At 35.6% G+C, this 17,203-nt stretch overlaps 3 protein-coding genes across 4 annotated transcripts; all 3 read right to left on the bottom strand.

Annotated features, from left to right (window-relative positions):
* Nucleotides 1–5,834: 5,834 nt before the first annotated feature.
* Nucleotides 5,835–8,952, bottom strand: LOC133778400 (probable phospholipid hydroperoxide glutathione peroxidase). 2 transcript variants are annotated; one of them, XM_062218306.1, is made up of 6 exons: nt 8,660–8,952; nt 7,102–7,178; nt 6,821–6,882; nt 6,483–6,601; nt 6,216–6,383; nt 5,835–6,100 (listed from the first exon to the last, which is right to left on the bottom strand). In XM_062218306.1, exons 1-6 carry the CDS (start codon nt 8,921–8,923, stop codon nt 6,068–6,070), a joined length of 723 nt encoding a protein of 240 aa, XP_062074290.1. In that variant the 5' UTR covers nt 8,924–8,952; the 3' UTR covers nt 5,835–6,067. The 2 variants fall into 2 exon arrangements, with proteins under 2 accessions (XP_062074290.1, XP_062074291.1); XM_062218307.1 differs by lacking the exon at nt 8,660–8,952 and adding an exon at nt 7,878–8,086.
* Nucleotides 8,953–10,179: 1,227 nt separating this feature from the next.
* On the bottom strand, nt 10,180–12,081 carry LOC133780085 (xyloglucan-specific galacturonosyltransferase 1-like). Its single transcript, XM_062219964.1, has 2 exons — nt 11,601–12,081; nt 10,180–11,477 (listed from the first exon to the last, which is right to left on the bottom strand). Exons 1-2 carry the CDS (start codon nt 12,079–12,081, stop codon nt 10,180–10,182), a joined length of 1,779 nt encoding a protein of 592 aa, XP_062075948.1.
* A 728-nt stretch (nt 12,082–12,809) lies between these two features.
* Nucleotides 12,810–16,081, bottom strand: LOC133778399 (multiple C2 domain and transmembrane region protein 7-like). Its single transcript, XM_062218305.1, has one exon. The coding sequence runs from the start codon at nt 16,012–16,014 to the stop codon at nt 12,982–12,984; it is 3,033 nt and encodes a 1,010-aa protein (XP_062074289.1). The 5' UTR covers nt 16,015–16,081; the 3' UTR covers nt 12,810–12,981.
* Between the last annotated feature and the right edge of the window lie 1,122 nt (nt 16,082–17,203).

Here is a 17,203-nt window from a genome sequence, read left to right as displayed (position 1 = left end):
CACATGCTACACTTGCGCTCTTTGCGAATGATTTCACCACTCGATGGGTAGCATTTTGTCTTCCTTCTTCCCACCTTATTCTTCTTTGGTCGACCAACTGGTTGTTTTTCAACGGGAACCCCAACTTGCATTTTCTCTATGTTCTCGGGAACTTCCCAATCATCCTCGTTGCCAGTTGGGTAAATTGTTTCTTTGTAAGACTCCCTCCACATCTCAGTAGTGTAATATGGTGAACACAATGAGTAAATGTTTACACTACGCAAGATGGCTGCAGCCACACCATGAACACAAGGGTAACCCATTATTTAAAACTGGCTACAAGAGCATGATTTGGTCATCAAATTCACCTCACCATCACCTTCTGTGTCTACCACATGAAATTCAAACTGTCCAAGAGGATGGACTTTCAAGTACCTTGCATCATCCGCAATGCCTGAGACATCTTTCTCATATATTGTTGCTAATTTGGATGTGCACTTCTCTACCTCCTCACGACGCACGGCAAACCATGACTGAATTGTGAAACGAATGAATTCCACAAAAGTAGTGACTGGGAAGGTTCTTGCGTCTCTGGTTTTGTTGTTGAAACTTTCAGCGTAGTTGCTTGTCATTACACTATATCGATTCCCAGGAAAGTAAGCACGAGTCCACTTATCGAAGCCAATACCCTCGAGATATTGAGCTATGGCAGGATCCATTTGCTTTATATTGTTGAAGAACCTGTGAAATTTTGACTTCCGAAATGCATATGCCGCATTCCACATCTCCTTGTGACAGTGATCGGTCTTAAACTTAGCGAGTACATTCATACTTATGTGATGGTAGCATGCGCCGTGGTAGGCATCAGGGAAGACCAACTCAAGAGCATGAATAATGCTAGCATGTCTATTTGATACAAAAGACATATTATCAACAACTCCAATGACTTCCTTCAATTTCATCATGAAATACTTCCAAGAAGCATGATTCTCACTATCAACAATCGCGAACGCAATTGGATAAATGTGGTTATTCGCATCCAATGCGACAACACACAACATGTGGCCACCGTACCTTGACTTCAAGAAAGTGTCGTCCACACATATAACAGGAAGACATGATGTAAATCCCCTTTTACAAACTCCGAGTGAGAAGAAACAGTAAAGAAAGAGACCATCATCTATGACAAAATCAATTATTGTACCTGGATTCTTTTGTTGCAGCATGTATAGGTAAGAAGGTAACTTGGAGTACGATTCTTCAGGTGTCCCCCTGACATAACCAAGTGCCTTCTCTCTATCTCCAAGCCTTCATATAACTCATATCGATCCCAAAATTATTCTTCATATCCTCCTTTATGTTGTTTGGTGGGTAGCTAGTGCCATTAGTAGCATATTTGTTCTTGATAAGGTGCCCAATGACAGAAGGTGCTGCTTGACGGTGGTCTTTTTGTCGCAATTCTAGTGAGCAAGTATGTACACTATTATAAACAGTGATCTCAAACATCTCCGATCTCGCTACTTTTTTCCCTCTTATTCTCCAACCACAATCAGGATCCTTGCAGGTGATATACAACACATCAGTACCAGACTTCTTAACCATAAACTCAAAATTATTCTTCATTGCGAAGAGAGCCACTTTGGTTTTCAATTCCATCTTGTTCTCAAATGTCTTCCCAAGAAGTAATTCCCCCAATGCTACACCGAATAAGGGTGATTCAGAACGACTAGAATCCTTGATATCTTCTTTTGTAAACATGGGAGCACTCCATTTTCTATGATCTTCTGTTGAACATATTGGAATGTTCCATGTATAGTTATATTCTGTTCCACCAGGACGACTAGAGCTGGTGCCAGGTGTTCGACGTCCTTGACTTGGTGGGTCGCCCGTGCAATATGACATATTGGTTGTTCTTGTGCTTGTTCTACTTGCAAATATTCAGCTGCTGGATCATCATTCACTGAATTGTATCCGAAGTCCTCATTGTGTTCAGCTACTGGATCGTCATTCACATAGGGGTTGTACTCATACTGGTTGTCCCTCAGGTCACCAATAGGACATCCTAAAGTATTGGCTGCTCCCTCAGGTCCGAAAGTGGAATATGGGTCTACAATGACAATCTTTTTAACAGGAGTGACACACAAGGCCAACCTTTCTTTAGATGTTACTCCTAAGAATTCACGGACACCAAGATCACTTTCAACATGAACAGGTGTAAACGGTTGGTCGTCGCATGTGTAAGGAACCTCCAATTTCAACTCATACATCTGTTTATCAACTTTAAGTTCCTTGTGCAATATGTCAAGAAGTTGCAAGTACGTTACAGTATTCTCCATCAGTATCACCATGCATTGAGGGTCCTTGAAAATCCACTTATTCCCTTGTAATTCCCAAACACCATTGTAGGATACAAAAATGTATACAATAGAGCCTGTGTTGGAAAAAAAACATTAAAATTATCAGGAAAACTATCATTTCTTCAGACATTCATGAAAAAAGAACATTATCGAGCTTTATCGAGCTATCATCGAGCTTTACCGAGTTAGCATCGAGCTCTTATCGAGTTAGTATCGAGCTACCATTTCTTAAACTGAACATAAAATCTAACCAAAACCTCCATCGAATCCTATCGAGCACATATCGAGAAAACCTAAACCTATTGAGCTATAATCGAGCTCAAATATTGTAGGGTCCAATCGAACCCTTATTGAGTTTCCATCGAGCACAATCGAGCAAAAAAACCTAAACCTATTGAGCTCAAATCGAGCTACATCGAGCTCATAAAAGACCTTCTTCTACATACCATCGAGCTCATATCGAGCTCCTATCGAGCAAAAAAGTTGCAAAAAACCCAGAAAAACACAGATCGCGAAATCTCTCTAAAAATCCCAAAAAATACACCAATATAGGCTCAAGTCTGTTCAAAATAGCCAAAAAATATATATAAACAAATAATACACAACACATAAAATGTACAAAACTATTACCCATGGTTTTTCTCCTCCAAAAACTCTCAAAATAGATGTTGCCTTTGATATTGACGACTTCACAGAGACAATGGAGATGGCTAACAATGATTTTGACAAGAAAATTATACAAATCTGTAGGTTTTAAAGATGATTTCGTGAGAATGAGAGAGAGAGAGATGAAGAGAAGGTTTTAGGATTTTTTGATATAATGGGATGGGTATTTTGGGTATGAGAGGAATGTTTAGCATCAAATTGAAAATATTAATAGTGCTAGGATTTTTTAGTAATATTAGTCATTATTAAGTATTATTTGTAAAATTTCCCTTGTTTAGTCGGTTCCTTATCGATTTAAATTTTAATTTTAATTTACAAGTATTTATATTTGTTAAGAGTTTATTTACAATATTATTTCACTTGAAACATTATCATCATTAATTTGAAAAATCGTTTAAATATTTAAATCACCCAAAAATGAACTATAACATATTTCTTCAGTGTGTAGATTACATAAATTTTTAGTTTTAATAGTTTGTTTTGTTAACTTTAATAAAATATTCTAAATAGTTAACGGAATATACCTTTGAAACTAATTAAAATAGATATTTATTAATTATTATATTAATATAAGTTCAAATATAATAAAATACTATTATTATATTAATATTTAATATAAGACTACATATATAATAATTATATTAATATAAATTCTAATTCAAATCTTATAAAATATCATTATTATAATAATATATAATAATTATACTAATATAAATTTAAATGTTATAAAATATTATTATGATAATAATATATAATTCTAATTTTTTACTAATTATATTATTATAATAATAATATTTAATGCAACACTAAATATTTAATACTTATTTTAATATAAATTTAAATATTATAAAATATCATTATATTAATAATATATAATACATAATCTTACTTTTTATTAAAAAAAACTATTTTAGAAATGTTATCATATTATATATATAATTTATAAATAATGTTTTGGTTTAATTTTTCATTTAATATATTTATGTCATTCTTTTATATATAATAATGTTTATTTATTTATTTATTATTTATATGATAGTGATAGAATTTAATAAAAATAATTAATAAATTTTATAAATAAAACTAAGCAAATATGCATTATATGTTGCTTGTATCGTATATTTATAAATATGAAATTTGAATTTGAAGATAAATTATAGAACGCAATTCTTATGTTTAAATTAATTAAAAATTCATATAAATATGTATGTATTTTTATATGTCATTCATTTTTTTTTTTTTAAAAACGTTATTAATATACGGTTTAAATGTTCTTCGTATAATTTTTTTCCGAGTAATAAACATTTGAAATCTAAAAATAAAATATCCTTAATTTAAAAATAAATTAACACTAAATAATTGAATTTTTAAAAAAAAAAATAACTGCATTTGAATGTTAAATTTGATCTTTAGGGTATTTAGTATAAAATTTGAATTTGTGGGAGTAGAGTTAAAGTGAATTAGATTAATAAAATGCGAAACTAAGGTGTCGTTTGGTAACACTTAAAAAAATAGTTTTTTATTTAATTAATTAAAAATTTGATAATTAAACAAAAAATGTGTTTGGTAACTCTATTTTTATTTATTATTTTTTTAAATTTTAATTAAAATTTGAAAATAGAATTTTTTCACTTTCAAAATTTTTTTAAATAGTTTTCAATTTTTTCTTTCTTTTTTTCTTCTCTTCTTCAAATCAACACCTCATATTATTAAACAAAAAATAAAAATAAAAGTTATCAAACGCGTTTATTATTTTTTGTTTTTAAAAACAAAAAACAAAAATAGTTACCAAACATATTTTTATTTTTTTAAAATAAAGAAATAAAAATAAAATTTTATTTTCATTTTTGTGTTTAAAAAATTTTGAAAGTGAAAATTTTCTATTTTCAAAATTTAATAAATTTTGTTTAAAATTTAAAAAAATAAAAAATAAAAATAGAGTTACCAAACGCTATTTTATGTTTAATTGTCAAATTTTTAATTAAATAAATAAAAAACTGTTTTTTTAATGGTTACCAAACAGTACCAAAAATTTTACCAAACGGACCCTAAGTGTTTACATTGTTTAAAATTACGCTCAAATCAAGCTAAAAAATATGACTCACTTGAAAACACAAATCCTCAAACCATTAAAAATAAATTTATCAAACATAGATTAAATTTGACATTCTCATTATCATCAAACCAAATCTCATACCAAACACCCTTAAATTATGACGACGATATATATAATATTAAATTTAGATTCGAAAATTAATCATGACATTTTATTTTAACATACAAATCTTATTTGAATAATATCTTAGAATTTGAAAGTAAAATATCTACATTTATGATATCTTAGAATAGATTTGAATATGAAAATACTTATTCTAGAAGTAGCTCTGTTTTGTATTGTTTAGTATTAGGTTCCAAAGATGGTGAGAATAATAATTGTTAATCCATAGTATCTTTTTTAATATAATATTTGCCAAACAAGAGATTCATCTCTCCTCCCTACTAAACATTGCTTCTTAAAAAATAATAATCCAGTTTCAATTCATTTGATTCCAATGAAATGACTTTTTTTTCTTAATTTTAGTGGAATGACTATTGAGGAAGACCATACATTGAAGAAAATTGTTTTTTCCCCTTTTTTTACTCGCATTCCATTCTCACTCTTATTCACAATTACTGCCATGTGGCATATATGAAATATTGTCGTTTGAATACATTCATTTTAAATTCTTGTCGTTTGTAGAGGCTATTCATGTTTGGGACAGGGCCTAATTCTATCTGTCTAAGAAGAATATCGATTGTTTTGCAACGCTTGGACACTCAAAAAACCCTTCAAAGCACAACCAAGCTCTCATATGCATAAACACAACGCACAAGGTATATGGATATACTTGTGCCAACTCGAAAACAGTCTCAATTCAAAATGAAGTGACTGGTTCAGCAATACATAACAAACAAAATACAACTTGAGTATATTTATGCCCACCACTGGGGCCAATACATACATGGAGAGAGAGGGTTATTCATACTAACACTCGTCCATTATTGATTATGAGGTAAGAGCTGACTCATGCAACTCCCAAAAGCTTCTTTACATCCTTCTGCAAATTAGGAAAAGAATATGCAAGAGTAAGAACAAGAAAAACCCAGAAAGCTATTATAGTTGGTTTTGTCAAGTAGAAGCTAATTCTATGTAACTTTTATTAGTGTTATTACCTCAATGCTGAGAGGTGAAGTGGTGGGCGCATATCGGTCAACAACCTTCCCCTCTTTGTCAACAAGGAACTTGGAGAAGTTCCACTTGATGCTGTCCCCAAAGAGACTACCTTTGCTTGACTTCAAGTACTTGTAGATTGGAGCAGCATTGTCACCATTCACATCCACCTAAATTTGGGAATAACACAGAAGTTCAAATTTTGTTTGTTTGTTTCCATTACTTTGGTGCAGTTAAACTTAGCTTAATTCTCATGGAGCTCGACATACCTTGTCGAATATGGGATATTCAGCTTTGAAGCGGGTGCAAGCAAACTCGACGATCTCGTCATTGCTTCCTGGCTCCTGAGCTCCAAACTGGTTGCAGGGGAATGCCAGAATCTCCAATCCTGTTGAGTTGAGAATTTTCTATTAGACCTCAAGCATACATTTTAAAGAATAGGTTGAAAAGATCATCTTATGGCAGCTGAAATGAGACAAAAACTAACTAACATCATCTCAAGAAAATAATTTTACTAAACAAGTCTCTATTATAGCATGAGTGAGAGAGCTAATTTCTGTTGAAAGCAACAAACAATGAGAGGTAATATAGTAGAGGCAAGGCAAACCTTGGTCTTTGTATTTCTGATACAACTGACTCAGCTCAGTATAGTTTGAATTGGTCAAGCCACTGCACCAAAAATTATAAGCGAACTGTCACTCATCTAAATCAATAAACACACTATGATATTTGATAAATGCAAAGCTTCCACTGAACAAACAGTTGTCCCCCAGGCAAAATATGTTAAAAGACTTTCAAACACGCTTTTTGGGTCGGAAAACACTAGGTGTGTAGTAATCAAAGCAAGAAAAGATAATTGTGAAAATCTAAAGCCAATAGTATTTGCACCATTGTGAAGCGACATTGACAATCAAGAGGGCTTTTCCCTTGTAGATGCTGAGATCAACATCATTTCCCTTAGCATCCTGCAGATATAAGGAAATGCAATACAATTAACTTATGTTCGAAAGTGAATAACAAAAAATAAAGGACACCATATCAACTGCCACAAAACTCAATTAAGAAAAAAATGATGACAAGATTCATCAGCTGATTTAATTCAAGCACAACCCACTAAGGACAAAGGAGAAACAATTCAAATGAAATCAATCACGAAGCAGATAACCCAAAACTCAGATCAAGAAGCAAGATTAAAACATGTTCAAAGTTATGATCTGAAAAAAGATGCATAAAATTTACTTGACTGTAGTTTGAGTTGGATCTAAGATACTTCAAACACCATTATATTCTGCACCACATATTTTTCTAAAGCCCCATCAATTTTACTTTCACGAGTAAAAAAGTCAACTTTTCCTTTGTTATGATTCAAATATGAGATCTAACTAGTTGAAAGTAATACTTGTCATTCTTCCAAAAGAGATAACTGTGAGAACTACTATTACTTCAACTTCAATAAGGTATGATTTTCAGTTCTTAAAAAATAAAAAGAATATAGACACTGATAAAGATACGCAAACGCAGCTTTTTCTAATGAAAATCAGCAAACCCACTTCAATATTTTTCTTAAAAAATCAAAATACTAGAAATTAGTCTTCAAGAAACAAGAATGAAAACAGGGATAAGAAAAATAAATATAACAAAAATGCAAAAACCATCAAACAAACCTTAACAGTGAAGTCATGGATAGAAGTGGTACTAGATTGGCTAGCCATGGATTGAATTAATGGTAGAATACTTCGTTGTAGTCACAAGAAAGATAATATATATAATGGCAATACAGTTCTGTTCCCTTCCGCTCATTTTTTTTTCTTTTTTTAGTTTTTCATTTACTATTATTTTTTAGGATATGTATGTAAGATATTTTTTCTTTCCTTTATTCTTCAAAATATGCTAGTCTGAAAATCAAATATCTATTTTTTCTCTTTTGTTGTTGTCGTTTATACTTTATACTGTCGTTTTTTTTTACAGTTTTATTGTGTCAAAAGGGATATTGTCATAATATAAAATGGTTTTGGGTTGGGTGAATCTCTGTTCAACGTTGTCGGTAAATAAAAAATTGTCGTTTCTTTCAAACATTGTCGTGTTTAAAAAAATGTCGTTTATCCAAAACATTGTCGTTTTAAATATAATGTCGTTTTAAAAAAATAATATCGTTGTCGTTTTTTTAAAACAGTGTTGTCCCCTTCCCCGCACTCTAAACAACGGAAAAATTTCCATCCCTATTCTCGTTTCTACACAATATTGTCGTTTTAGAAAGCAATATGGTTTTAGAAAACATTGTCTTTTTTAACAAAAAAAAAAAAAAAAAAGCATCGTCGTTTGGTTCTCTCCAAAACATAGTAAAACGCTGCCTTCAAATTTGAAGGGGAAGAAAAAAAAAAGTTCACAAAGAAAAATCACTCCTAAAAAGATTTGAAATAATTAATAAAAAAATATAAAGCCAAACCTTAACGGTGAAGTCGTGGACAGATCCGGAGTGGGATTGGCTAGCCATTGAGTGTTCCGATTGCGAAACGCCGGAGAAATTGCAAGAAAAGGACTTCGTTCGAGAGCCACAAATTGGAGAAATCGGTTTAAAGCCCAAAGGGGTCGATTTAGGGTTGAAGTTGGAGGAAGAGGAGAATTTCTTAGCCGAATTAAGAGACCCAGAAATAGCAGCAATTACGCTCAGATTCTTTTGAAAGAGATAACGAGTCGAAGTACAAAGCATTTGGTATGAGAAAGAGAGCACATACCGATAAAGCTAGCTTCTCATTCATTTATATACATACAGAGCCCCAAATGAACACTAGCACGTGGAGCCTTGTGGAGTTCACACGTGGCTTTTATATGACCAAGTGTCACCGTTGAGATTGTGGTTGCATCACAGCATACGCATCGTGTTGTATGGTGATCCGACGGTGGTGAATATAGTTGGGTCAAACTTGAGCTATTCAAAATGTGTGTGAACACTATTTATTCGTTTTTGTGTGAAATGGGAAAATAATATTATTATTGTGTATTATAAAAATGGAAAATAAATTTGTGAGTGGCGGCCATTCATTCTCCATTCATTTTCTCTAGGGAGTTTATGAGAAATCTTTAATTTTGTCTTTAGCTTCAGAATTTAGTAGTGGGGCTTTTCACATTTGTGGGTTCACATTATCTAGAAATTCATTTCATGTTATTTGATGATGAAGGGTGTGACATTTTTATTGATAGACATGTATAATGCATATATAAACATAAAATATAAAATATTTTATTTTTTGTCTCAAACAATAATAACAACAAGACATCATTTTTCCTTCAAAAAAAAAAAACTAATCACTTTAAAACTTAGATTTTAGATCAAGAGGATAAAAAAATTACAAAGATTTCATATTCACTTGTTTGATTTAAACAAACGAATCTTATTTTAGAAATATATATTTGTCTTTTTCTATCATTTTCCCTAATTGTTTTTTATTAAAATCTAATTTCTAAACAAAGTCTGTACAAAATAGTTAGCACATGTGGAAGTGGCAGTAAGAATAAATTTAAAATTATATATTAATTATATCAAATATATATTAATTGGCTTATACTTATTTCATAAATTTATTAGGGGGAAGTAGTAGCGCCCTAACTTAATTGGCTCCTCACTTACGCCCACCAATTTTTATACTTGAAGACCAATAAGCAATATCAACAAAATTACAAAAAATTACAAGGTTTCATCAACTTTAATCAATCAATAGAAAAATTGTAAAAATTTCACTTTGAACCCAACACAATACAAGTGTTCTCAATGGCTTTGCAAGCTTTAAGAATTGAGCTTGCACTTTTGATGTTAACAAAAAAAATTGAAGAAAGCAAAAAGCTGTTAAATAAGTACAAAATCAAACTAAATACTATATGATTGTGTTCCTCAACATTGAATATTGAACTACAAGAAACAAAAAATAAGTCAATAAGCAAGATATTGTTTTAATCACCAACTAATAATCAGCTTTGTTCCAATCTCTTCACCTTCTCAAGTAGATTACTCATGGTAATAGAAAATGAATCTTGAAACTTTTCAAACTGAGAATCTGTATCACCATAAACCAGACCAGGCAAAAGTTCATAAACAATGAACCTTCTCATATCATCCCTTTGTTTCTTAGAAATCTTCATCAACTCTTCAACCACATTCACCTCCATTTGCCTCACCTCTTTCTGGTCAATAAAAACAGAGTACTTTGCATGATCCTCTGGCAAGTGCCATGGATATTGATAGAAAGCTGTGAAGGGGTCAAACAGGACTGGTATGCAGCCTGATACTAGAGAATCAAACACAGATTTTCTAGTTGGGCTGTCTCCTGGTGGCTGCAAACAGAATTCAGACTCAACGAATAGCTCGATAACCGACTCGGGTTGGCTGCAGCCACCTGAACTGCAGTCAAGAAATTGACAGTTTTGATCATCTACTGATGTGCATTGATTGATGAGAATAGACCTTATGTTCTCTGGTGCATCAGGCCTTGCTGCGCCAGCAAAACTCACAAGGTGTTTTCGGTATGAGCTGATGATCTTTGTCTGCCAGGAGATGATGTCTTGATCAGATTGAGGGTGGAAGTAAGTTGGGTGTGGGATTCCAATGTCGTTTTCATGCCATGGTTGTCTTTCAATCAAGAGCTTAGTTGGGTTTTGCATTTGCTCAAGCTCTAATAATCTAGTTCCCCAAGAATTTTCTTTTCTTCTAAAATCCCAAGAGATTTTTCCCAATACAAACACATGATCCTTGCCTGAATTCCTAGCCCAAGGCCTTTGTCTGTCAAGCCACTTCATTAACTCCAGCCCCAAAGAATCTTTAACATCATTGGAAACATTCTTGAAATGCCATCTCAAAATGTCCAAGCCACCATAGAATGGAACGTAGAAGAGCTTAGCTTCATCCTCATTGTGAACTCTACAAGGATGCTTCAAAACTCTGGCATGAAAAATAGGCTCCAAAGAGTACTGATGTGTCCTGTACCATGCCTTCCCTAGCTTTGGAATTGGCTGTCCTAGTCCTTCATTGGTGAAATACTTGCAGAAGTTCATCCATGGAACCATGTCTCCACATTGACCAACCAAGTCCTTGTTGAACTTAGTTGGCAAATCATAGACATAAATTCCATTGCCATCACACCCTTTTTGATTATACTTGTCTGATTGCCACGACCGGTGTACTTGAAGTTGATCTTTAACCATTTTAACTGCCTTTTCAAGCTCATCATGGTCTGCTTCATCATGGCCAAAACTATCTCTAAAAGTAGGATCTGAACCATCCCCAACATCATGTTGCTCAACAAAATTTTCCTTCTTCAATTCCACATTGGCAATAGCACTAGTAGTAGTAGTAACAACAGAACCAGTAGTACTATTGTCAACCACATTCGAACCATGCTGGGCAAAAACTTGCTCAGCATTACTAACATTTACTTTCTTCACTTCCACATTGGTATGAGTAGCAGTAGTAGTAGTAGTAGTAGTGCTAGCAACAAAACTAGTACTATTTCCATGGACAACTTGCTTATCAAGAACAATCTCCTTCTTCTTCAAATCCACATTGCCAGCAAAAGTAGTAGTGTTGTCAAGTACTGAGATTTCCAATTTGGGTTGTGTACCAGCAGATAAGCAGTAGAGATCGTTGAGCTTTCGCGAAGAGACGCACAGATGAACAATTTTTCCAGAGATGATGGTGGTGGAGGAAGACCAAACGAAGATAAGAAAAAGCAAGATTATGGCAGTGGGAATTTTGTAAAGAATTCTGAGTAAAATTGAGCAAGAAGAACTGCAACATTGCTTTGATGATGATGGTGATTCTACTTCTCTTTTCTTACTGGAAACTTTTGGTTTCTTTTTGGATACAAAGAAGACCATTTTGGTAGGTAATGAACTGTACTGGTGAATGAATGAAGATTTGAGCCTTGACTCCTGGTTTTTCTAGTAGAAAAGAATCCATATAATTTGTTCTTCAATGATTGGAAATCATGGAAGCACGTATCAAAGAAAGTTGCACCGTATTTGTTTGCACGTTTGGTTTTTATACATATGTAATTAGAATATGTATATATCGATTGGTTGACTACATACATAATCACAAAATAATAATAATATATATTCGTTGGTTGGTAAAAATAACAACATATAGTAGGGTTGGTTAATCTCTGTTTAATTAGTTGAGAAGACATGCATCTTAATTGGTTGTTTACAGCAAGAAATGAAATGAAAAAGTTGACATGGTTGGATGATGGAAGCAAAGGTTCATATATACATGTCACTTAGACCTATGAACGTTCATCTTCATTGATCATCATGATCACAAATTAATATATAGTTTAGTTTTAAAAGTAATTATATATATAATGACTTTTATTCTTTTTCTTATTAGAGAAATGTCATCACGTTATGCTTGTTCAAGTCTTCCGAATATAGTTTATATATATGCATATTAGAATCTACGATTCTGTAGGCTAAATTTGAAAAGAAGAATTATAAATATATATATATATATATATATCACCAAGACATTTTAAGCCTTTATCACAATAAACAGAGAAAACTTTTGCTATGTATAGCTTATATATAAAATCTTTAACTTATAATAATACTAATGAAGCAAATTAAGGTAATATACGTATAAGTTTCAAGCGAAAAAGTAGTACTATAGTAATAAAACTAAAAACATTAGAATTCTAATAGAAAGTTACAAATTATAACAAACAAAACTACTCATACACCATGGATAATTAATAAAGAAAATGCATGGTGTCCCAAAGTTTACAACATACTATCAGTCCTCGCAGGCAACCGGCGGAAGAAATTGACGGGAACCGGCGGCAACCGGTGACGAAACCTCGGGTGGCGCATAACGAAGAACCCGGCGAGAGCAGCCACCACTTGAAATGGCGTAACGTAGAGAATCAAAGCCGCCACAAGACAGAAACTGACGAAGATGGCGGAAGCCCTAGGATCCCTCCAGCTCAACAAGGCATGCATTCTCTCCCCCTGAGTCGCCACGTCACCAACGACAGTCTGAATCCTCCCGGCGACACTCCTCAGCCTGTCGTATCTCATCCTCACCAAGTCCGGATTACGACTCGTCGGGAAAGTGTCGAACTCCTCGTCCATCTCGTCCGGGTGGATCGCCTCCGCCTGAGAAATCCTCGTGTTCATGTGGGGAGGGTACTTCGGCCGGTACCGGTAGTTCCAAATTCCGATCAAAAACATGTACAGAAACACCGTGGGAAGAATCAGCTCCGGGAAACAAACCAGCATCAAATAAAGCACGTGCACTAAAACCGTCGTGATCGGATTTTTCCACGTGCAAATATCTCCGAACCATTTCCCCACCGCGAAAACTCCACCGAACACCGTCATTAGGCGGAAAAAATTAGCCTTGCTCCGTCGCATGCTCCATAAGTGAGAGTCCACGTCGGACATGTACTCAACAACTTCCTTTCTCAGCGGCGGCTCGGCTCGGCCGAGGCGCGCCGCTACTATGTTGACGGCTTGGTGGCGTAATAAGTCGAGCTGCATAACGCTGAAGGGTCTGACGTAATGCATCTTTGGGAGCAACGGTTTTGAGTAGGCGTAAAGCATGTTGACGAAATTGGTGCAAGAGAATCGGATCGCTAAGTGGAGCTCGCCCATTTTCTTGACCCCAGTCGGGTGGAGCACCAGTAACGGGTATGAATGGGTGTAGATCCGACCCGTTTCGAGAGTCGATATTCGGATCCGGACTTTCCCGATTTTTAAATCTTTGTTTGACCCTCCTTTGTCGTTGCTGATCTGGCTGTTATCGAAAACTCCGATGGTTAAAACCGTGGCCGGGTCGAATACCTCCCACGTGTACTGTTCGTTGTATTTCGGGTTCAAGTGGTCCACCAATGTTCGGGTCCTGATCCATTTGTGACCGTACTTGGCTACACAGTAGGTATCGGATGTTCCTCTTCCGTCACGGGTTTTCATCGGATGGAGCCCAGAGGCGTTCAAGATTCCGAGCTCCAGTACTCCGATCGGCGGCTTCCAGAGCTGTTTGGCCGTGGGACGAAGATCGCTGCTGTAGTGAGTCGACTCGTCGAGTACGTGGTAACCTCCGTCGAGGCAAACTCGGAGGTGGATTCGGCTGGAGAATTTCTCTCTCTTCAATTGATCAATATCAACAGCAACCGGCTTCTCAAGATTGAACCACCGGGAATGAATCGGACGGTCGTCGGCGCGTCTGTCGATGGCATTCAACGGTAAGACGACTCTCCCAATAATCTCATCTTTCCCTGGACCGACTCGGTCTTCCACCGTAATTACCAAATGGTCCTCGAATGGCTCGGAGGCTACAAACAACATATCCTCATTCCAAAGGGCATTGAGTGTCCGAGCTTGAAACGGCTTCGTTTTGAGAATTTGGTGACCGATTTGCACTTTTACATAAGCATCGGGAAAGCGATTCCTTTCAGTTGGGATCAAATCATGAGCTTCGATTACGTTGACTCGCACGTACCAAAGTCTTGGGGAATGATAGACTTTGGAACGAATGGTGGAGGAGACGGCGGAGGAGGAGTAATCAATCGGAGCGGCGGCGTCTGAATGCCACGCGTCGGAGAATGATTCGTCGGCTTGTGTCCCGATCCAAACAGCTAACATAAGCTCACCTTTGATTTTCTCTCCCTTCTTATCCTCAAGTCTGTACCATTCCGGAGCCAGAGGACTATCCGGCGGAACTCGGAGTGGGATTTCGTTAATGTCAAATCTTACGATTCCGACGAAGTCATCTTTGACCAAATCTTTATCTTTGATCACAACTTCAAGTACCGAAGCTTGCATTCTCTCTTTCGAGAATGCGAAAACCTGATTCCATTCCGGGTTTTGTTTTTTCTCGAAGTGTTTCGTGATCCCTTTGTAGTTTCCGATTTTGACTTCCACGAACGGATCTATACTCCCTGTAATATCCATGGCGGGAAGCTCACGAGCCTTCCCAACTCTCACGTAGAGAAAATACATTCTTTCGACGAGATCATACGTGCTAGAGGTCTTGTCTCCGCCTCGAACGACGCGGCCGCCGACTACTCTTCCGCCGCCGAGGTAAGGGCTCGTTTCTTTTAGAGCATAGTCCATCGGCTGCGTCGCCGAGTACATCCGGACCAACTTCGCCGGCTGCTGTTGCTCAGGCTGTTTCATCTCATCCATAACGCCGTATTTGGCAGCGTTATGGTGGACGTGAGAGTCAAGATGAGAAGGAGCCGCCGTTGATGCGGCGGCCGAGGAAGAGGAGTGATCATGGTGGTGGTGAGTTTCACGAGGCAAATGATGAAAAGTATGCCGAGACCCGCCTTTTCGAGTCGAGTTTTCGTTACCTGGTTCAACAGCCGTACCGGAATGATTATTGGCTGACATGTTTGAGGATTTCATGGTGGCCTCGTCGGTGACATAGACTCTCAGACCGAGCTCTCCTCTGACACGAGAGAAGAGGCCGCGCTTCTCTAAATGGTAGTGGAAAACGACGGCGTCTGAGTAAGGGACGAAGGAAGTGCCGGTGAGACTGATCTTGCCGAGGAAGGAGCGGGAGTTGGTGACTCTGACGTTGTTGAAGACGTTGACCTCGAGAGAAAGGTAATGGAGGTTTGAAGGGTCGGAGATGTTGAAGAAGAGGGTCTCGTTCCAAACTGGGTTGAGGTCTTTCTCTTTAATGGTCGTACGGTGTCTCTGTCCATCGAAGTAGAGCTCAACGAAGGCGCTCGATGAGCCTTGACCATCTTTTGGCAATAGATTGTGTGCACTCACTACTTCTACTCCGAGCTTAAGGTTACTGATCATGGTGTGATCTTAAAGAAGCTATTATGGAGTGATATTGTTTTGAGTTATAACAAGAGTACCTGAAAATAAGAAACAAAAATAGAATTTATTTTAAAATATAATATTTGTAAAGTATACTGTTGATTCGACTTTGGAGGTACTAAAAGGGAAGACTTGAATTGAATCAAACAATTTTGTTTGGATGGGATCGAGAAAAGGAGAAGAAGATAGAGTCAATATATTCAGAACCATGTGCATTATGCATTAGTTTTTTATCAATATTCATCGTAGAAGGATCAAGTATTAATTGTGGAAAATAGTTAATTAAGGTTGTAATATATATATATATATATAACACCATGCTTTATGGTGAAGATCCTTAAAGCTCGGCTAACACACATGGTTTGGGCTCTTCTTCATATGTGATTGTTTGTGATCCACAATGGAATAAAGAAAATAGAAGTTACAAGTAATATACCAAAAATTAAAAACTATATAAATCATAGAACGCACACAAACTGAAATATTGGGAGTTTTGCCATTTTAAGTGATGGGAATGTTGTTCCTCTTTGCACATAATACTTAAGCCTACTAATAAATAATCAATCAACCATATATATATGCATGAAAAAAAAAAGTGTTAAAAGAAGAACCTTAAAATTATTCCGCGAAATCTAACATAGAGACAGAGAGATAGAGTGTTTGTTTTGTCATTATATGGCCAGAATAAATGAGACGATATAAGGTATTGGGATTGGGATCTTTTATAGGCTCAAATTAAGTGTCATAACTTAGGTATGTATGTGTACTCAATTTTAAGAAAGATGGGCCTTTTCGTTTCTATTTATTAATTTGAAACAGTACTGTTCTATATTTTCTTGTTTATAGTAATAGTACTCGGATCAGTTGCATGCACTGGTCGAGTGGTCAGTGTACCCATCTCTCACCATACTATACCAGCTACAAAATAATGATAAGATAAGAGCATCTCTCACTTAATGCGGCTAACTCAATAAACCATGTAATAAGGTATAAATGATACATTTTTTGGTGTTAATTAGGCTAGCTCTCTCTCTCTCTCAAAGTACGTCATTAAATAAGTTTTAAGTAGTTCTCATCCTCAGTCGTTAGATAAAGTGAGCTTTCATGATATGTATTATTTGATGAGAAGCACGTGAACCTTATAATATCACAAGTACGTGTGGTTAAG

The sequence above is a fragment of the Humulus lupulus genome, chromosome 5 (assembly GCF_963169125.1).
Source record: "Humulus lupulus chromosome 5, drHumLupu1.1, whole genome shotgun sequence".
NCBI classification, from domain to species: Eukaryota; Viridiplantae; Streptophyta; class Magnoliopsida; order Rosales; family Cannabaceae; genus Humulus; species Humulus lupulus.
Note: the sequence above shows the minus strand (reverse complement) of the source record. Positions and strands in the feature narration are given on the sequence as shown.

Bases quoted from the DNA above. Each gene is read 5' to 3' on its own strand.
- LOC133778400 (XM_062218306.1), bottom strand. From the start codon at position 8,923: ATGCTTTGTACTTCGACTCGTTATCTCTTTCAAAAGAATCTGAGCGTA. The intron at 6,883-7,101 runs GTGCAAATACTA...TTTTTGGTGCAG, and splicing joins GTCAATGTCGCTTCACAATG to TGGCTTGACCAATTCAAACT. The intron at 6,602-6,820 runs GTTTGCCTTGCC...TCAACTCAACAG, and splicing joins TCAGAAATACAAAGACCAAG to GATTGGAGATTCTGGCATTC.
- LOC133780085 (XM_062219964.1), bottom strand. From the start codon at position 12,081: ATGGTCTTCTTTGTATCCAAAAAGAAACCAAAAGTTTCCAGTAAGAAA. The intron at 11,478-11,600 runs GTTCGAATGTGG...GGGATGGTTCAG, and splicing joins GCAAGTTTTTGCCCAGCATG to ATCCTACTTTTAGAGATAGT.
- LOC133778399 (XM_062218305.1), bottom strand. From the start codon at position 16,014: ATGATCAGTAACCTTAAGCTCGGAGTAGAAGTAGTGAGTGCACACAAT.